This window comes from Leopardus geoffroyi, chromosome D3, assembly GCF_018350155.1.
Source record: "Leopardus geoffroyi isolate Oge1 chromosome D3, O.geoffroyi_Oge1_pat1.0, whole genome shotgun sequence".
NCBI classification, from domain to species: Eukaryota; Metazoa; Chordata; class Mammalia; order Carnivora; family Felidae; genus Leopardus; species Leopardus geoffroyi.
The window spans coordinates 27,091,894-27,113,337 of NC_059339.1; the positions used below are offsets into that span (position 1 = coordinate 27,091,894).

Consider the following 21,444-nt stretch of genomic DNA (forward strand, 5'->3'; position numbering starts at 1 on the left):
CTATTAAGTACGGTCCTGGGGTCACTGCCGCATACTGACTCTTCACGGTGTAAGTCGTACGTAACGATGATGCACCGAGTTTCTTTTCCCAGTTCCGTGTGCAGGGACGGAGAGCCCGTAGCTTGCGCTTGGCCCTGGTGGGAATATTTCCACCACGGGAATAGGCAGATGCTACAAATCCAGGCTTCCCCCCCCCCCACCCCCCAAAGACCCAGTTGTAAGGCATCTACCAGTAAACCACTGTAACTCACTCAGTACGTCATTTCCTCTCATAGGGAACTATCTTGATGACTCCTTGCTGAAGACCCCATTCTTCATGAAACCCCCAAATATAACACTCCCTGTGACTCGTATCAATCCAGAGTTCCTTCCTGAAATGTTTGACTTCCTGATGAGGAAGCTAGAGGCACTTGTCTGAACAAAACATGTGAGATTCAAAAACGCTAAGAGAGAAAAGGTAAGAGTAACAGAGGGGCCCTCGGGTCACAGAGATAGAAAGGGAGTGGGTGGGTATGTTTAAACCTCAGGGATGGCTTGAAGTCACGACAACAGAGGGCAAAACCGATCCACATCTGCAGTCACTCCTGATAGCCAAGAATGGGAAATGACCCACATGTCCAGCCAGGGCACTTAATAAATCATGCAGCATGCTGCATGGCCATGGACAACGTTTTTTTTTTTTTTTTCTTCCCTAAAGATACATACAACTGCTACATTTTTGGAGCACCTGAGTGGTTCAGTTGGCTGAGCATCCGACTCTTGATTTCGGCTCAGATCATGATCTTCCAGTTCGTGGGATCGAGCCCTGCATCAGGCTCTGTGGTGACGGTGCGGAGCCTGCTTGGGATTCTCTCTCTCCCTCTTTCTGCCCCTCCCCCTCTCACGCATGCACGTGCTCTCTCTCTCTCTCTCTCTCAAAATATATAAATAAACATTAAAAAAAAAAAACAAACCCTGCTGCATTCTTGAAAGGTTAGAAAGACACAGAGGATTGGCAGTTCGGTTTGAGAGAGGGAAGAAAAAAGACAGGAAGGAAAGGCATCTGAATGCCAAGAGCGGTTCTTGTTGATGTTAGAATCATGGGTCGATTTTGTTTCTGTTCAGTTTTTCTAGACTTTCCAAATATGAGACCAGCACACCTCACTTTCTTAGTTGGGGGGAGGGGAGCAGGGATCAACATTATTTCACACAAGCAGAGCCCTGTGGAGCCGCCAAGCCCTTTATCCTGCCCTGCGTGTCTCTCCAGGTCTCTCCCAGAGGCCCCGGTTTTGGCCCCAGCCTTTGGCCCCGCTGGATCCATGAAGGGGCCATTGTTCTCAGGGTGACATCATTCCGTTGCCTGGAGGGTGAAAAGGAGCCCTGAGAGGGTGCGGCCAGCCACTTCACGCTGGCTTCTGGGGCTGCAGTTAAGTCTAACACACCAGCCCCACGCCCTAAGGGGCAGCCTGAGAGCAGGGCACCTGATGGGGCACTGGACGTGCCCTGGCAGGCAGCACTGGCACTGGCCTCATGAGATGGACCAAGGGGTCATGGCAGCTGGACCCTACTCCCTTACATGCCAGTCTCAGGAGAAGCATAAAACCCCGGAAGCCTGGGGCACCTGGGTGGCTCAGTCGGTTGAGTGCCCGACTTCGGCTCAGGCCACGATCTCACCGTTGGTGGGTTTGAGCCCGGCATTGGGCTTGCTGCGGTCAGCACAGAGCCAGCTTTGGATCATCTTCTGTCCCCCTTCTCTCTCTCTCTGTCCCTCCCCCGCTTGCACTCTCTCTCTTAAATAAAAAACAAAAACAAACAAAACCGCCCAAAAACCTGTACCTGGCACACAGTAGGTGCTCAATAAATGGTGGCTAGAGGTGAAGAGAGCGGAAGAGTACTCCAGGCAGGGGGAGCCATGAGGGCACAGTCCCTGGGTCCTGGGAAGAACCCCAGACCTCCCTGGGCTGGACTCCTGGTGTCCACTTCTAGAAGGTGTGTAGCAGGCCTCAGTTTAGCCATATGTGATATGGAGATCACACAAAGGGAGACGGTGCCACCAAGGGAAGACAAAAATGAAGGAGAGGGGATTTCGGGAAGGCAGACTCAGCATAAGCTCCTACACCAAGGTGAACTGGGCCAGCTGAAGACCCCGGGCCTCCCAGGCTTTACCTTCTTTTTTTTTTTTTTTTTTTTTCAATGTTTATTTACTTATTTCAAGACAGAGAGATAGCATGAGTGGGGGAGGGGTAGAGAGGGAGAAAGAGAGAGAATCCCAGGCAGGCTCTGTGCTGTCAGTGCAGAGCCAGATGCAGGGCTCAATCTCACAACCACGAGATCATGATCGGAACCGAAATCAAGAGTCGGACGCTTCACGGGCTGAGACGCCCCTCCCCCCGCCCAGGCGCCCCTCACAGACTTTACCTTCTAGTGGAGGACACAGAACAAGCGAGTAAGAGGAAAAGAAGCACAAGTGGCATCAGCAGATCCCAGATGCCACAGGGCCCTGAAGGCCACGGTAAGAAGCTGGGGCTTTCTAAGTCCAGGGCGAGGCAGGGGGATGATCTGACCGCTTGGGTTGCTGGATGGAAAATGGACTGGAGGGGAAAGGGCCGGAATGTGGAGGGGGTAGTAGGTTGAATAATGGCCCCCAAAAGGATACGTCCACATCCCAACCCTGGCACCTGTGAATGTGACTTTACTTGGAAAAACGGTCCTTAAAGGTGTAATTAAGGATCTCGAGATCACGCTAGATTATCTGGTGGGCCTTAAATCCAATGATAAGTGTCCTTATAAGAGACAAAGGACAAGGCCACATGAAGACAGAGGCAGCCTCAGAGGCCAAGCAAGACCTGGAAAAGCTGCAAGAGAGAGGAGGGGTCCTCCTCTGAGCCTAGGCGGGAGGTGTGGCCTGCCCACCACTGGACTGGGGACTCTGGCCTCTGGGACTTCAAGAGAAAATCTCCCTTGTTTTCAGCCACCAGGTGTGTGGCCATTTATTACAACAGCCTTAAGAAACTAATATGAATGAGGCATGTATGAAATTGGGGCTTCTGAAGATGACAGTCACCAACAGCCCTTTCCTTTCAAAATCCCTGCCACTTGCTAAAAAAGTGTGTGTGTGTGTGTGTGTGTGTGTGTGCACGCGCGCGTGCGCGCGTGTGTGGAGCGGGGAGACGCTGGGCTCTGCTGAATATTTTAAGCATCCATTTCACTCCATAATTGATGCAGAACTAAATACTCCCACTCAGCCTCCGGCTGGAGGGCTCAACACACAGCACCAGTGCTCAAACAGTGGATCCCCAGGGCAGGGCCGTGGGCCCCGTGAGGCAGACCCATGCCGGGAGTGCTGGAGTCCCAGCCTCACCCACCCATTCCAGCTGTGTGACCCCAGGCCTGTGACCTGACCTCTCTGTGCTTCAGATTTCCCATCCATGAAATATGGGACTATTCCCTCCTCCCCCAGTTTCCCTGGGGGTGGTTGTGCAGATTCAACGACCCCCCGTTTCTGGCAAGTAGCAGGTGCTCGATGGATGTCAGATCCCTGTCCTTTTTCCCCCCGACTCTGGTGACTGGGGAAACACTCAGGCTGCACTGACAGTCCCCCCAAACCAAATTATATACAACCAGGTTCTCAACCAGGGAAGGGGATGCCGTTTTGCCCACAGGGGACACTTGGCAATGTCTGGAGACATTTTTGGTTGTCGTGACTGGGAGGGTGCTAGTGACATCTCATGGCGGGGAGGCCAGGGATGATCCTACAATTCACGGGACAGCTCCCTCCCCGCAAGCGAAGGAATTACCTGGCCCAAGACATCAATGGTGGTGAGATGGAGAAGCTCTGATACACGGCAGCAGTTTGATGTTAGACACAGGTCTTTGATATCCTAAGATAGTTCCTTCTTTTCCAGCACATCTATCATACAGTCATGTGCTGATACGTTTTATCATCTGCCCCCTTGGAAAGCACCTTTAGGGAGGCAGCAGTTGTGTGTGTCTGTTCTCAGCCACCTCCCCAGTGCCCGCACCCTGGGGTGTGCCCAGTAAACCACAGGTGGACTGAACATGTGAGTGAATGAATGAAGATACACACATGATATATACCTCATGCTGAGCGCAGAGCCTGGCACACGGCTAATGCCCGTGGAACACCAGCCAGATTCTTATTCTTTCCTAAAGCAACCAGTCTGGCCATCTGGGCGGGTGGGACTTACCCCACAGAGTCCGAACACCACCCCTGAGCCCCCAGAGTGACATGAGATGCACACTTGTTAGGCACTTCCCGTATCCCAGGGGCTTAACAGACGCCAGGGTCGTGCTGGTTCTTACTTAACTGTCTCCTGCTGGACCACCTACCAGATGAGTCCCAGGCGAATCCCCATTTTACAGATGAGGATGCTGAGGCTAAAGGAGGTGATTTAACTTGCCCAAGATCACTGGGCCAGCTCGTGCAAGACCTGAGGCTCAATCTCAAGTCTGTCCCGTTCCAAAGCCCTCTGTGTAGTAGCCTATGACCTTGGAGACCCCCTGCTTCCCGCTTTTCTTTCAGCTTCAGCCTCTGTGGCACTGCCATTGTTCCTGGGTTCTGGAACTTTCTGTCTGGCCTCTACTTGGAGTCCATCTCGTCTGCTGGGCTTCGTTCTCAGGCTCACACTGGGCTGTAACACAAATGTGCCTCTTCCTGCCTTTGTCGCTCGGAGACAATGCGTTTGTTTTTCCCTCTTTCCCCCTTTTATTCCTTGGACACAGACGCAAGCCATTAGCAAATTATTTCAAGGCTGGCTTTAGAAAACATTTCGGGGCACGCCTTTGAGAGTTACTTTAGGCCTGTGATAGATTCTTCCAGAGTGCTCTGAGTAAATTCGAGCCCGAGGCAGGATTTGGAACTGAACAGACTTTTTAGATAAGTCACGTACAAGTTCAAGTGGCGAAGACCAAAATCCCGCTCCCCTCCCCACCCCAGCACGGATATGGCCCTCATCCCCAAACTATTAAGTCATCGTCTGTGTGGCTTTAAAACGTTTCCTCCTATAAAACAAATATTAAGTGAGGTCCCGGAGTAAAAGGGGCGTGTGTGGATTTTCCAGTTCACCGGGAATCTTTGAAGGGATGGCCGGAGAGAAAAGGTCTGGTTGTCGCAACGGCGACAGCGGAATCTGAAGGCACACACGCCACACGCCAGGCATGGCCGCACGCGTCCCACATTTATAGGCACGTCCACGCCCGCAAACGGTAATAATGGGGAATGGAAACATGAAGTGATGATAATCCCCATTTCACAGACGAGAAAGCTGAGGCACAGAGAAGGGAAGAGTCCAGCTGGGAAGTGGCAGAGCCGGGATTCAAATCCTGCCCTCTGTGACCGCCTGGGCCCCCATCTCAGCTCTGCCCTCACCCTGCCGAGTCAGAACACCCTGACATCACTGCGTCCGACGGGGAGAAGGCAATTTACAAGCGCGTGGACACCCTCTGCTCCCAGCACGGTGCCGGGCGCTCGTCTGAACCTCCACACAATGCCGTGGTTCACCCCATTTGACAGGGGAGGAAACTGAGGCCTGGTAAAGGATCAACCAGAACGTGGCCGAGTCTGATTCAAGCTCTCAACCCCGGTGCGGCTGGTGCTCACCACTCGGTAGACGCCAGATGCTAAATGGGCAGGAACCCAGAGCCCGGAGTTATTTAGCACGCATTTACACCGCTTGCAGGCACCGTGACGCAACAGTGAGCAGAGGAGGCAGAGCCTGACTTCATTCATTCCTTCAGCAGGCGGGGGCGGGGGGGAGGCCACAGAGTGGTGCTGACACGTTCGTTACCCAGGCCTGGGGGATTCAACCCCCAGCGTCATACGACTCCCAGGGCGGGAGAGCTGAATGTGTGACCAAACCCCGTGCCCTTAACTGCATTGCCACAGAGGGGAACAAGAGAGAGGCAGAGACAGGCAGAGAGAGACGGAGAGAGGCCAGAAATATGCACATACAGACAGAGACAGAGACAGAGACAGAGACAGACGGAAAGAATGAACAAGAGGCCTTTCCCCCCTGGCCCAAGGAACCCCTTCCAGCGGGTGGCTGCGAGGAAATGTCCCAAATTCAGGCCCCACTGATCCCAGGGCTACAAAGCAGCACAGACACACAAGAGAACATGTCATATTAACGGGACCCGTGTGTTTCCATCCGACTGCTCCGGTAGCTGTGTGACCCTGGGAGAGTCACCACACCTCTCTGGGGGATGCTGAGTGTCTGCACCTGTCAGGACAGCTGTGAGCTTCCAGCGACCTCGAGTGTGCAGAGGGCCAGCCCAGAGCCTGGTGTGCCCCCCGTGGCACCATCCCTCAATGCTGGGGCAACGCGCCATCTGCGTGTACCATGCCGAGCCCAGAGAAGCAGCCGGCCCAGCCCTTCACCCGTCCTCAGGCCCCTCTGAGCTGAGCTGACACGGTCAGGTGGCAGAAGGCTCCCTCGTGAAAACACAAAGCCCTCTCTTTGAGTTCAGTCAGTCAGGTGGGCGTCCCTGAAGCGATCAGGAAGGCCCGGAGGAAAAGAAAGGAGGGGCTTAGCTAGAGAGAGCCTGGAGTGGAGGGGGTGGCATCGGAGCCCGAGATCCTGGCCCTGGCTTCGCCGCTCACTCACTGTGCTACCCCGGGAGAGTGCCTTTCCCTCTCTGGGCCCCGGTCCCGCCTCTCTCGGTCATCACTGAGTTCCCTGAGATCGATTCGGCACCATCCTCTAGCATTACCTCCAATGTAATCATTGGAAGTCATTCCACCCTGGTCTCCTAAATCCCACCGAGCTTGCCTGAGTGAGAGACGACAGAGCCCCAGGACCCACAGCGCGCCCCAGGCTCCCGGGCCAGCAGGTGCACTTGCCCACCACCTCGGGTCTCCCTGGACAGTCAGAGACGACTTCACGATTCTGCTTGGATGGCAACATAACCAAAGCCACAAACCCAACCTGCACGTGACACGGACACTCGGCCATGCTGGGAGGCCCAGAGGAGTTGAAGCAGGTGCTAACTAATCCCCCCTAAAAGTAGGGGGGCTCCAGCATTTGTGTCTGGGGCCAGAGTGTCGGCACTTACAGATAAATCAACTGGCACAGCAGGTCCGACTCACGTGCCGGCCCCGTCCTCATTTTTCCCCGGCTGGGGACACATTTCCTGACTGCTTCGGGAGACAGAGTGACTCCACCGTCAGGGGAATCAGCACCACCGATGTCTCTCTCCCAGGCACGGGGAACAGGAAGCGGCCGGGCTTGATTGACAATGATTCTGGAAGAGGCAACTTCCCTGGTTGGATCTAGGGGGACCCCCCTCCCCTACTACGGGGGAGCACAGGAGGGGAGGAGTTTTTACTGTTGCTTTAATATTTTACAAAAAAAAAAAAACAAAAAAGAAAAACAACGTAATAAGCTTACAAGGTCTGGTGGCTCGGAGTCCGTCTGCCTTTTCCTCAGGGAAGAAAATCTCTGTTGGCTGCGGGCGGAGAGACGCCGGAAAGATTCCCGACTCCGGGAGGCCAGGTGTCGGAAGGAGGAGGTGCGCTTGAAGGGGGTCCGGCTGGCGGGCTCTCCACTCGCCCGCTCGTGGCCCACCGTGGTGGTCACTAAGTTGAGGGCTTCCTGGAAGGACCTCCTCACAGTGCCCATCCACTGGGTCATGTGGGTTTGGGCCACCGTAAGTTTGTCTCCCAGGTAATCCATGGGGCCGGAGGAGGGGAGGAAGGAGGTGAGCGAGGGAGAAAGCGACTGCAGTGCCAGGGTCCTCTCCCTCTTTCTACTTTCTGCTCCTGCAAGTTCTGGGCTCGCTTGGACAGAAAAGCTGGCAGCTCTCCTCAGCCAAACCAGGAGTAAATAACCATCGCTGAGCCAGCAGCCGGCGGCACCTGCGGGTCTCGCTGAGAATTCGGAGGCAGGTCAGGGTCAGGCTGGGAGTCCACCCACCCCAGTTGTAAAGTCAACACGCTGGGCGGTCCCAGCTTCAGCCCCGGCGGCACTCACGGGCTGCATCGGCTGGGAGCTTGGGGAAATCTAGCAGCACTCACTCCAGGGTGTGACGGTCCCCGCGAGGTGGGGGAGGAAGAGGCGGTGGCCCTGGGCACCCCAGTGCTCACTGTCCCTCGGGGAGGCGGCCCCTCCCGAGCACACACTGGAAGGACCAGGTGGGCAGGCCACCTGCCACTGCCACTGCCCCCAGCCGGACCCTGCTCACCTGACCCATACCATTCAGGTTTTTTCGTCCTCTGGCCAGAGACTGACTCCAAACCTGCCGGCCGGCAGGCAGCTAGCTCACTTCCGGAGCCAGCCTCCAGGGCCCCCGGGTCCCCTGGCTCTCTCCTGGCTCGGCAGCCCAGGATGACATCAGTCCCCGTCTTAGCGAGGGGCTTCGCTGCCCAGGAATGCAGGAGGGGCCTCGGGGAGGCGGCCGCCCAGGGAGCTGACGTCCGCCCCCATTTTTTTTCTCCCCCAAGTCCCAACTCGCTCACCGTCCCTCGGGGCTGACGGTGACTTCACGTGCCAACAGCCTACCCGCCCTGTGCCCTCACTGCAGGCTGCACGTGTGTGCGTCCGGGCGCGTGGCTGTTGGAGATCTGGCAGCCCCGGGAAGGTTGGGACAGTTGGGAAACTGCCTCTGGGGTGACAGGCAGCATCTCGGGACCTCCTCAGCTCTCGGCTGTCAGTCTGTCTCCCTCTGGTGGCCTGTTTCTTGGTCAGGTTCTTCTGCTCCCTCCCCGCGTCTCAAGTTCCACTTGTTTGTCCCCAAGCTCGGCTCTGTGTCTGTCTCTCTCTCTCCTCTCCAGCCTTCTCTCGCTCCCTCCCTCCCTCCCTGGAAAGCAACACCCAGCCAGGTGAAACAGCCCCAAGGTCCCCCAAGGAAGGAACTGGGCTGGGCTGTATTTCAGTGCAGGCGGGTTGCCATGGCAACCCCGGGGTACAGCATCTGCCCCATCCTGGGCGGGAGGTTCTGCACCGGGAGCAATGGGAATGATTCATGGTTTACACTGGGTCACATGAGCGCCTGGGTTTTAACCCTTGCGGAGCTGGAGTAGTCAGTGGGGGATGCAGACAAGACAGAGACCGGAGGGGGTGTTTGTCAGGAAAGGACCTGCTACAGCTGGGATGGATAACAGAGGGGAGGCACACTTGTTGAAGGAGCTTTCTCCCTCTGGAGGGGACCCAGGCCCCCATTCTGCAGGTGAGCAGATGCAGGCTCAGGGACGTAGATTCACCTGCCCAAAGTCACACAGGAAAGATACCACCAGGGCACGGACGGAGGCTGTTCCGACCCCCCTGTTTTTGCTGGGTGTGACGGGGCACCTAGCCCAGAGTTGGAGTTCAATAAATATTTATTGTTCGAACGCCGAGTCCAAGACGGATACCTTGATAGGTCTGACTGCCTCCCAAACGCCTTCCCCCACCCACGTTACCTCAGTTTTGAATAAATATTTGCTAGATGCTGATGAAAGGGCCTCACTTGAAGGTTTTTTTATGAAAGCATTTCTGATGATACAGCTGACACACATCTCTTTCTACCCTGGATTCCCAGTCCTTATGGCTGTTCATTTGTTCATTCATTCGTGCATTCATTCAGTCGCTTATTCGCTCCAACATTCAGAGAGTACTTGCTCAGGGCCAGGCACTGGGTACAGAGACTAAGTATGGCCCCCGCCACCGAGGACTAAGCAGGCACCGATGACGGTGGCTAATATTTACCGAGAGCAAAACTGAGTTCCCAATGCCATTCTAAGTGTTCACAGGAATTAATTCATGCACCCATTTGACAGAGGAGGAGACTGAGGCCCAGAAAGGCGAAGTTCATCTGCTAAGGTTGTTCAGTGTGGTAGGAGCTCAAAGATGGCCCCCAATGCTCCTGGCCCCTGTCATTCACACCCTGGCGTGGTCCCCTCCCACAACGAATCAGAGTTGGTCTCCGAGCCCAAGAACATAAGGCAGGAATGACAGGGCGTGACTTCCAAAGCCAGGGCAGAAACAGTAGCAGTTTCCTCTCTTAGATGGTGCTGGGGGAAGCCAGCTACCATGTTGTGAGGCTGCCCAAGCAGGCCTACGGGGAGACCCCTGTGGAGGGAATCCGAGGCCCCCAGTCTACAGCCACACGAGAGAACCACTTCGGAAGTAGATTCTGCATCCCCAGTCAAACCCTCAGATGACCGCTGCCCTTGACTTCAACCCCATGAGAGTCCCTGAGCCAGAGACCCCCAGCCCAACTGCTCCCACATTCCTGACCCACAGAAATCACACGAGAGGCAGGACGGCGTCTGCTTCATCGGGAAACCAAGGGCTGACGCAGAAGGAGGGGGAAAAAGAAGGGCTGATGAGGGGTTCTTGGAGCAGCTTGCGGGTCCCGTATGTTAGGAAGCATTACCCCATCCTGGTAGATGAGGAAACGTGCACGGGGCACCGATTCCACCTCCATACGTGTGTCTAGCCCTGCCCACCACCCCCTCCATCCTCCAGGGTCCCAGGGCTTCTGGTCTCAAAGTTTGCCTGTTTCCTCACATGGAGTGACCATGGTCAGCCTCCTGCAGCGGGCAGACCACTTCACAGCCCTGCTCCCTCATCCAGCAAGCTAGGAACTGCCAGGGAGGGGGCAGACATAGGGAACAGCTGAGTCCTTCCCACCTGGGTCCTGCAAAGCGACACCAGAAATACCTAAAGTGCTGAAAAAGGACACAGCTTTTTAACAGACCATCTGGACACAGAGCTGGGAAATCTGGGAACCTTTGGGAGGGAAAAAAGTTCAATCAAAGCAGTACATAAATCACCTTAAAATGATAATACCCAGTGTTGGCCAGGCTGTGAGGAAAGAGACACTCTTACCCACAGCAGATAGAAAAGGAAATCAGTATATAATTCCAAAGGGAATTTAACATCCAAGATCAAAAGTGTTAAAAACAATGGCCTGGCGTGCCTGCGTGGCTCAGTCGGCTGAGCCTCCGACTTCGGCTCAGGTCAGGATCTCACGGTTCGAGAGGTCGAGCCCCACGTCAGGCTGTGTGCTGACCGCTAAGAGCCTGGAGCCCGTTTCGGACTCTGCGTCTCCCTTTCTCTCTGCCCCTCCCCCGCTCACACTCTGTCTCCCTCTCTCTCAAAAATAAATAAACACTAAAAAATAAAAAACCCAAAAAACAATAGCTGCCAGCTAGTGACCTATATGCAAAAGCATCCTGACGTCTATACTTACTTTGATATGCAGGGGAAAAACAAAAAAAGAAATGGATGGATGGCTAGATTTTTACAGAACAAATTTAGCAAAATGTTAGCAGTTATATTATCTAGCTGGTGAGTGTATGTGAGTCCCCCTGTCCCCAATATAACTTTTCTGTATGTTTGAAAATTATGACTGCGGTAGGAGGACGTGCCTGCCTTTTCACCCTGTGGTTCACGATCCAGTTTCACACCGAGAAACCTTCTCATTGCCAAAGAAGGCACACAAACCTTTTGCTACAAGGATGTTTATTATGGTCAGATAGGAGTTTTATATTTGTGAAAAATTAGTAAGAGCCTAACTGTGCAACAAAAAGGGGCTTGCTCAGTGCTGTGCTCAGCCATACTGATGTCAGGGCCAAAAGGAGGGGAAAAAAAGTCGGTAATGCTGATCCTGTCTTTATTTATGAGGTTAATGGTTTGTTCATGGATTTTTTACATTAACTTTTATTTAAAAAAAAAATGCCACATTGAGGGGCGCCTGGGCGATCAGTCAGCTAAGCGTCCGACTCTTGATTTCGGCTCAGGTCATGATCCCAGGGTCATGGGATCAAGCCCCACGTTGAGATGCTTGAGATATTCTCTCTCTCGCTTTCTCTCCCCGCCCCACCCCGCCCCTCTCCCCCCACTCACATAGTGCTCTCTCTAAAATAAATAAAAATTTTAAAATACCACATCAAAACATTATTTATCTTGAGCACTGGTGTTTTTGTGTGCCTCCCTAAATTTTGTACCGTAGGTGTGTGCCTCGGTCCCCTCGCCCTAGTCCAGCCCTGGGTTTGCTAAATCAATACAGTATCACAATGAAGGATGTGGAGACCTGCCTCTAGCTTTTATTAGCTGTGTGACGCCGAGGAAGCTGCTCGACCTCTCTGATTTTCAGAGATGAAATCATCAAACTCATCATCGCTATTGACATGGTCGGTACCACTTCCTGGGTGCCAGGCATTGTGTTACATCATTGCTTATATCATTGTTATATCATCTGCTCCTTCCAGCAATGAAATGAGGTTTCTGCTACGATTATCAGCCCCCTTGTACAGATGGAAAAACCAAGGCACGGGGAAGCTCAGCGACCAGCCCACGGGCAAACGGCTATTAAGCGGTGGCATTTGCTAACCCTGGCCTCCCACCTTGGACAAGGTAGAGGATGTCCTTCCTGGCCCCACCAAATCAGTCTGGATAGGAGATAAGCATCCAGACAAGCAGAGGAGGAGGCAGGACTACACAGCTCCACCTCCTTCCAGAAGGGGAGAGTGGTATGGAAATGAGCTGAAAAGCCAGATTGCCTGCCTGCTCCCTCCTGGCTCCCTTTAGGTACAGTGTGGTCTGAATGTGTGACTATAAAAAGCGTCGCTCCCTGAAAACTGGGACACAGCACAAGCACTTTCCCCCCAGAGGGCTCTTTCTGCAAACTCTTCTATTCTCTCCAGGAAACTCCTGGGACATTGCTGGGCATGAAAAAGGAAAGGAAGCTATCCCCTTACATAATTAATCCCCAAAATGCTGCAGAAACTGCTGACATGCAGGAAATGAATGGGAATCTTATCCACGACGTGAGGTGGGACCCAGAGATCACCATTTCCAGACAAGCGTGTGCGGTCGCCGGAATGAGAATGTCGGTCACTCATTCATTCAGCAAACATTCCTCGTGCAGTTACTTTGTGCGCAAGCTGTGTGGGGGCCCGGACGGGGACCGACGGTCCCTGAACAGCTCAGGGTAGCTTTCTGATTCTCAGTCATGAAGGGGGCGGGAGGGTGTTCCAGCGGACCGCCTCAAACGGGAAGCTACATTTTCTCCCAAGAATCTGATCCCAAAGGCACCCTGTAGAGAGTTCCTCAGGTAAAAGAAAACGCCAGAAAAAAAAAAAGGAAAAAAAAGAACAATCGTAACACGAATGTCAAGTGGATAATACGCTGTGGGAACGTAAGAGGGATCCCAAACCAACCCAAGAAAGTGGGCTGTTGGGAAAACAAGAGCAAAGGGAAGATGACCGTTTACTGAGGATCTGCAGTTAGAGGAGGGGTACCTGCGTGGGGCTTTGAAGGATGAATAGGAGTACACCAGGAAGGGAGAGATAAAGACCAACCCTATGCAAAGGCCAGAGGCGTGACCATATTCAGTCTCGCCTCTGGGCTTTTGTGCTTTGCTGCATCCCTGTCTGAAGCTGCCTTCCCCTAGTCTCCCGCCTCTACTGAACCTTCCCTCACCCCAAGACCACCCTCAGCAGCTTCGGCCTTTTCCATACCAGCCCCAGAAAGTGACCCTCTTCACATCCTGCTTCCCCAAACATTGCACATACCCAAACTGTGCCTCCGGGGCCTAGAAGTACGCTAACATCACGTTGCTGGGGAAGGTGATGGCGGTGAAAATCACGACAACCATTAACTGAGGATTTACTATGTGCCAGGAACTAGTTACTCACACATCTCGTCTCACTCAGCTCTCACAACAGCCCTGTAGGGTCAGTTCTGATGTCACTTATCCCCATTTTGCAAAGGAAGACTGTGAGGTTTAAAGAGCCAAAGGGACTTGTCCAAGGTCACTGAACTGGTAAGGGGGGCTCTGGGACTTGAACCCACGGGTGTCCAATTCCAAAGCCCCCGCTAGCGCAGAAGCCAGACTCTACCCATACCTCTAAGATCCTTGAAAGTGGCCAATTGTGCCCCAAGCCCCGTGGCATGAGGATGGTGACTTTTCCACACACTTCTCTGGGTTGTCCCCAGACCTCCTGCAGTCAAGCATCGCACGGGCAAGAAACGCACACAGAAAGACTGGTCTGCTTGCAAATCAACCGGTTTCCTTTCTCCCCACCAGGCTTGGAGAATAATTCCTGGGACCACGTGGCTTGTGGACACAGTTTAAACCTGTTTTCTCTCCCCCTCAGATAAGCGATGCTTTCAGAAAGTCAGCAGATGGCTTGGGGTCTCCCTCCAGGGCTGACGCCCTTCGGCTCAGAGCCCTGGTTTCCCTACTGAAGATCAGACAACCTGCCCATTCGAAAAGTTGTGGCAAAGAACCAATTGAGATGGTTCTTGCCCAGCATGTACAAGACGGTAAATGACAGCCACAGGGGAAGTACTTATTCTATTCTACTCGATATCATGTCACCACGGGATGGGTCTCATTCACCCTGATTCACAGCCTGCAGCACTCAGCAGGCAGGAGACATGCCTAGTGCGAAATGAAGGAACCACCGTGGCTTGAACCCGAGTCCTACAACTCCCAACAGCCCTCTCACTAGGCTTGTTTCCAAGGCAACAGGGAAAAGTCTGATACGGGGAAAAAAAAAAAAAAAAAAAACAACAACAACCCAGAAATGGCTTGATCTCACAAGTCAACCCCAGGTTATTTATACACCAAGCCCAAGACTGTCTCCTTGTGTCCATCCATCACATTCTTACTCAAAAAGCCGTTTTAATGACCTAAGATACCCTTAATTAACCTTGGAAGGGAGGGGAAAAAAAATCATACGGAAAGGGAATCTTTCTAGAAACAGCCAGGGTCTCATGACCCTCCTTCATCAGGCCCTGCCCTGAGCTCAAGGGAAGAACAGCCTTCTCCACGCTGCGAAGGGCCGGCTGTGTGGCCCCGCCTGCCAGTCTGTAATTAGAGCCCCTCTTCCCAGACAGTGGGCATCTGATAAAGCTGCAGGCCCCGGCCTCCTCTAAAATGTAAACCAGGGTCTGAGTCACCGGGCTGGGCTGCCCACGAGGCCCCTGTCACACAGCCACCCTCCACTCCTCGGGCTCCCTGGGAAGAAGGGGGTTCCCCTCTGTATTCTTTCTGGCTGCCTTGCCTGGGGCTGGACAGCACGTTTCTTTCCAGCACAGCAGCTGAATTTCTCCACCTTGGGATCAGTTAGCAAAAGAGAACCAAGATGTTCTTGGGGAGCGACAAATCAGAACGGGGACGAGGGATACGTGACGACCCCTAAGAAATGTACCCCTGAGCAGGGAGCTTGCTAGCCTTGGCTGAACTTGCCCCTCAGCAGTACCCCAAGATTTTAAACATTGGCATGAGGCTAATAAAAGGTTAGGAGCATGGGTAAAAGGCCTTTCTTTCCTTGCTATCTGCCTCCCTCCCTTGTGACTTCAACAAGCATCTGCTTGAGCACCTGCGGCACGCCAGGCTGGGGAGACGACCCCGGGCTCCCGGAACAGTGTGATTTGGAGTCCACATCAAGTGTAATGACAAATCACAGGAGTTGCCATTTGCCAAGGGCCTATGGTGCCCCCTGTCACTGCCGTGACCCAAGTCGCCCAGGAAGGTCGTGATGGCCACTGGACAGACCAGGGGGCAGAGACTCCAAATGACAAAGTGCCTAGCCCTCGTCACACGGCGGCTGCGTGCGGAGCCATGACTCGGACCCAGGTCTGGCTGAGCCCACCGCCTGCGCTCCTACCCTCCTCCACCCAGGCAACCCTGCCCTGGTGAGCACTTCTGGTTATGCCAGCTTGAGGCAGGCATGTGGGGTGCTGAAGACATGGTTGCGGGGGCAAACACCTTACTCTGTGTTCCTCCTTCCTGCTTTCCACGTCGCTTCCTCGGGCTTGGGTCGGCCAGAATCCCAAGGAAAGCCTGATCGTGATGAGCACGTGGTTCCCCAAGATGGCCTCAGAGACCCCCCCTTCCTGCCCTCATTTCCAACAAGGGCTCTGCTGTATCCACCCGGCAGCCTCAGAGGGCACCGTGCATCCACCTGCTCTGGTGGAACGGAGGGGGAGTGGGCACACCCGGGGCCGGCAGACCCAGGCTTGAGGCCTGCCAGGCTCTACGCTCTGTTGCTCGGGGTCCTCAGGCAGTGCCCCCTCCCCTATGGCTCTTGACCCCCCAAGGAGACTGTACTAGAAGATTACGGGGAAGTCTGGCTCAAAACCCCAGTCATCCCCTCTCAGAGGCGACCTGACCTGGCCTTGAGAGCCCAGCAGACCCGAGTTCAAATACCACGTGGTCTTCTCTTGCCCGAGCCGCCTCATCTCATGGATGGAGATCCTGACATCTGCCTCACACGGAAAGTGCCGGTGGTGTGCACAAAGTAGGCCCCCAGCAAAGGTGGGGGGGGGGATGGTGTCAGATTCCGATGGGGGGTGCCCATGGCTGGACCGCTCACATAAACTTTCGAAGAGAAATGGCCTTTCCGAAGGGCAAGCCCACATCTACTCGAACACTGCAAGGACACGGTTGGTGTTTCCTAAGCACTGACGGTGTGCCAGGCCCTACGCCATCTTGTGTCATCCCCACAGACACAGTCAAGGGCAGGGCTCCTGAGACGGGCTGCTCGCTGTGTGACCCTGGCTAAGTGGCTGGCCTTCTCTGGCCCTGTCCTCCCTTGTCTTTAAAACAGGATGAAAATGGTCCCCTGTTTCCCAGGTGGTGCTGAAAGTTACATGACGTGTGTCTGCCCATCTCATGAGAGCACAACAAATGCCCCCGTTGTACAGAGGAGGAGACCGAGTCGGAGAGAGCCCTCCCATGTCGGCCCCCATTACTCTTGTCACCCAGCTTGCCAGCCCTCAGCCCTCTTCTCTTGTCAAAGCTGCCGTAACATCCCTGCTTGCCTCCACAGAGGAGCGGCCGTCCCCCGACCCAGCTGGAGGTCCATTCTCCAGGGCCACTCATCTCTACGTGCACGCTGTCCTGCCCATGCTGTTTCTGGAGCCACCCTGTGCCGGGCAGGGAGGGCAGGGAGGGCAGGGAGAGGGGCAGCTGGTCTGCCTCAGCTGGTCCACCTCCGATGAAGGTGTGTTCACCCCTGTGGGGTGGACCCAAAGGCTGGACTCAAAGGCTCGCATCACTCGCGCTTGCAGGGGCAATCAAGGGGAGACCCCCAGCTCCCCCCTCCCCACTGTTTCCCGCTGCTAAGGTTACCTCACCGCAGCCCCTCTTACCAGGGTGCTTCTAGTTTCTGAGTCTTCGCTCCTTGTAGACCTCCCAACACAAAGGAGCTGCCCAAAGCAGGCCCTCTCTACCACTATAACCCTTCCTTTACATGGTAACGCCTACCATCCCCTGGCATTTTCCTGACCATTTATTACTATCTCTCTAAGGAAGGCTCTTGGGAGCAGAACCCGGATGTCTTATTCTCTCTATTGCCCTGTGCCTAGCACACTGGAGGCTCTCAGTAAGTGTTTGTTGAATGAATGACTAAATGAATGAAGTGAAGGGGGGGAGGGGAGGGGAGGGAAGAAGTACTATTGTATTTCTACTGCAATCCCATCCCTTCTTCTCCTCCTTCCTTGGCCAACTCCTACCCATCTTTAAAAAAATTTTTTTTCAATGTTTATTTATTTTTGAGAGAGACAGAGACAGAATACGAGAGGGTAAGGGGCAGAGAGAGAGGGAGACACGGAATCCAAAGCAGGCTCTGGGCTCCAAGCTGTCAGCACAGAGCCCGATGCGGGGCTCAAACCCACGAACCCATGAGATCACTACCTGAGCCGAAGTCGGACGTTTAACTGACTCAGCCACCCAGGTGCCCCAATTCCTACTCATCTTTAAAGACCTCACGATGATGTCCCTGCCTCCAGGAAGCCTTCCCTGCCACCTTCTCTACTCAGTTCAGTGCCTCCTCTGGGCTCCCCAACCCCCAGGCTTCCCCATCACTGTGTCCTCTAGATGCTATACTATAAGGGCCAATTTCCACCAGCTGTGAACACTTCGAAGGTCATGGCTGTGTCGATTCCATTCTTTATCTCCAGGGCCCATCCTGAGGCCAAGCACAGAGTAAACGGCTCAGCATTACAGCTAAAACTTCTAGACCCCCAACCACACAGCAAGCCCAGGCAGGGCCCTTTGAATCAGATAATTTATGGACTCCTCAGCATTGCCTTGTAAGCGGGGGGGGGGGGGGGGGGGGGGGGGAGGATCATCTTGTATACATTTTATAGATAAGGAAAGTAAGGCTCAGAGAAGCCAAGCTACTTGGCCACGATCACACAGCAAGGACCCTGTGTGGCCACAATACCACACTGTCCTCCACCCTGGGCCTCCCATGAAAGGCCTGGGGCAGGGGCAGGGGGGGAAACGTTTCTTACAGTTGTTTTTTACAACCTTTTAAAAATGCAAAAGTCATTCTTAGCTCACAGGCTAGAATTTGCTGAACGTTGCACTACATCCCCCCAACCACTATGTGAATTATGTCAAGTGATCCACATTGTTTGACCCATCTTTATGCGGCTTTTTGTTACTTTCAGCATCCTTGCCCATCAAATGACGGTGACGTACCAACTGTTGGTGAGGATGGGGAGCGACTGAAACTCCCAGGGGGTGTGAAGCAAAATGGTGTGACCGCTTTGGAAAACAGTGGGCAGTTTTCTTTTTTTTTTTCTCTTCCCTAGAAGTGTTTTTTTTTTTTTTTTTTTTTTTTTTACATCCAAGTTAGTTAGCATATAGTGCAACAATGATTTCAGGGGTAGATTCCTCAATGTCCCTTACCCCCTTTAGCCCATCCCCCCCTCCGACAACCCCTCCAGCAACCCTCTGTTTGTTCTCTATATTTAAGAGTCTCTTATGTTTTGTCCCCCTCCCTGTTTTTAGTTTTTTAACATTTTATTTATTTTTGAGACAGAGAGAGACAGAGCATGTACGGGGGAGGGGCAGAGACAGAGGGAGACACAGAATCGGAAGCAGGCTCCAGGCTCTGAGCCATCAGCCCAGAGCCCGATGCGGGGCTCAAACTCACAGACTGCGAGATCGTGACCTGAGCTGAAGTCGGACACTTAACCGACTGAGCCACCCAGGCGCCCCTCCCTGTTTTTATATTAGTTTTGCTTCCCTTCCCTTATGTTCATCTGTTTTGTATCTTAAATTCCACATATGAGTGAAGTCATATGATATTTATCTTTCTCTAATTTCACGTAGCATAATACCCTCCAGTTCCATCCATGTAGTTGCAAATGGCAAGATTTCATTCTTTTTCATTGCTGAGTAATACTCCGTTGTATATATATATATATATATATATATACCATATCTTCTTTATCCATTCATCCATTGATGGACATTTGGGCTCTTCCCATACTTGGGCTATTGTTGATAGTGCCGCTATAAACATGGGGGTGTATGTGTCCCTTCGAAACAGCATAACCTGTATCCCTTGGATAAATGCCTAGTAGTGAAATTGCTGGGTAGTAAGGTAGTTCTATTTTTACTTTTTTGAGGAACCTTCATACCGTTTTCCAGAGTGGCTGCACCAGCTTGCATTCCCACCAACAATGCACAGGAGATCCTCTTTCTCCGCATCTGTTGTTGCCTGAGTTGTTAACGTTAGCCATTCTGACAGGCGTAAGGTGGTATCTCATTGTGGTTTTGAATTTGTATTTCCCTGATGATGAGTGAAGTTGAGCATTTTTTCATGTGTCAGTAGGCCATCTTGATGTCTTCTTTGGCGAAGTGTCTATTCATGTCTTTTGCCCATTTCTTCACTGGATTATTTGTTTTTTGGCTGTTGAGTTTGGTAAGTTCTCTATAGATTTTGGATACTAACCCTTTATCTGATATGTCATTTGCAAATATCTTCTCCCATTCCGTCAGTTGCCTTTTCGTTTTGCTGACTGTTTCCTTCGCTCTGCAGAAGCTTTTTATTTTGATGAGGTCCAAGTAGTTCATTTTTGCTTTTTTCCCCTTGCCTCCAGAGACGTGTTGAGTAAGAAGTTGCTGCGGGCAAGATCAAAGAGGTTTTTGCCTGCTTTCTCCTCAAGGATTTTGATGGCTTCCTGTCTTATATTTAGTTCTTTCATACATTTTGAGTTTATTTTTGTGTATGGTGTAAGAAAGTGGTCCAGGGTCATTCTTCTGCATGTCGCTGTCCAGTTTTCCCAGCACCACTTGCTGAAGAGACTGTCTTTATTCCATTGGATATTCTTTCCTGCTTTGTCAAAGATTAGTTGGCCGTATGTTTGTGGGTCCATTTCTGGGTTCTCTATTCTGCTCCATTGATCTGAGTGTCTGTTTTTGTGCCAGAAACAGTGGGCAGTTTCTTAAAGATTGTGACATACACAGGCCACGGGACCCAGCCATTCCAGGCCTAGGTATTTACCCAAGAGAAATGAGAGTGCATCCACACAGAGATTTGAGCACGAAGGTTCACAGTAGCTTTTTTTTTTTTAAACCAGACACCTTTTCTTTTTAAGTTTATTTATTTTGAGAGAGAGCGCGTGCACACAAAAGCTAGAGAGGAGCAGAGAGAGAAGGAGAGGGGATCTCAAGCAGGGTCTGCACTGTCAGCCCAGAGCCCGACGCAGGGCTCGACCTCAAGAACTGTGAGATCATGACCTGAGCTGAAATCAAGACTCAGATGCTCAACCTACTGGGCCACCCAGGCGCCCCAGGTTCACAATAGCTCTGTTCTTAAGAACACTGGAATGCGCCCAAACATCTACCAACAGGTGAATGGATATCCAGATGGGGACATCCACGCAGCGGAACAGTCGTCAGCAATGAGAAGGGATGAGCCACTAACATCCACAACAGGGATGAATCTCAAAATAATTATGTGACGTGAAAGAAACCCAGATGAAGGGGAACACCCGGTATATGATTCCATTGGTATAATATCCTGGCAAACGCAAACTAATCTATATGACAGAGGGCAGATCAGTGGGTGCTGGGGGGCAGGGAGGGGGGAAGGGAGGGGAGAGGGGCCGGAAGAAGCTCTTGGGCGTGATGAATATGTTTGTGATATTAATTGGGGTGGTGGTTCCTCAGGAATACACCTGCCAAAACTCATCGAACTGCACACTTTAAATATGTGTCGTGTATCAACTCTCGCTCAATAAAGCTATTCAAAAAATGTAACGGTGGTGGCTCTTAGAATGAGCACAACTCTGAGGGTTGAGGGACCGGGGGTGGGTAAGTTTTGGCCAAGTGGGACCAGCAGAGAAGCAGGTGGGGAGGGAAGCCTGGGAAGCCAGAGGCTCCAGGAGACCTCGTGTGTCTTGGGTGAAAGCTAAGACCAGCTGTGCCAGCTCCATAAAGTGGCTGAGGACAAGCGAAACGAAGCCGCTGCACATTTGGAATTCGGTCACCAGGGCCCCAGAGGCAGCTCTTGGAGGTGGCCTGTGGACAGGCAGCCTCACCCACCACTCCGGCCTCAAGGACCCATGTGGCTGTGCCAAGCACCCCACAAGTTCTTCCTGGGACTCTCAGGTGAGGGAGCAGGTGTGCGGGTGCTGGGCTCACTCACCAGGGCGCTTCCCGTCTGATCAGACTATGCACAGACAGAACGACGGAACGACAGCTTTCGTTCTC

At 52.9% G+C, this 21,444-nt stretch overlaps 1 protein-coding gene across 5 annotated transcripts in view; it reads right to left on the minus strand.

Annotated features, from left to right (window-relative positions):
• Positions 1-21,444, minus strand: part of KIAA1671 (KIAA1671 ortholog) — a 203,770-nt gene that overhangs the window by 65,049 nt on the left and 117,277 nt on the right. The window contains exon 1 of one of the 5 annotated variants that reach the window (XM_045458792.1): positions 7,386-17,777. The exons of the other annotated variants lie outside the window; for them this stretch is intronic. Within the exon in view, the coding sequence (XP_045314748.1) occupies positions 7,386-7,670 (285 nt within the window). The 5' untranslated portion in view covers positions 7,671-17,777. Of the gene's footprint in view, positions 1-7,385; positions 17,778-21,444 lie in introns of those variants that run through there. 5 annotated transcript variants of the gene reach the window in all.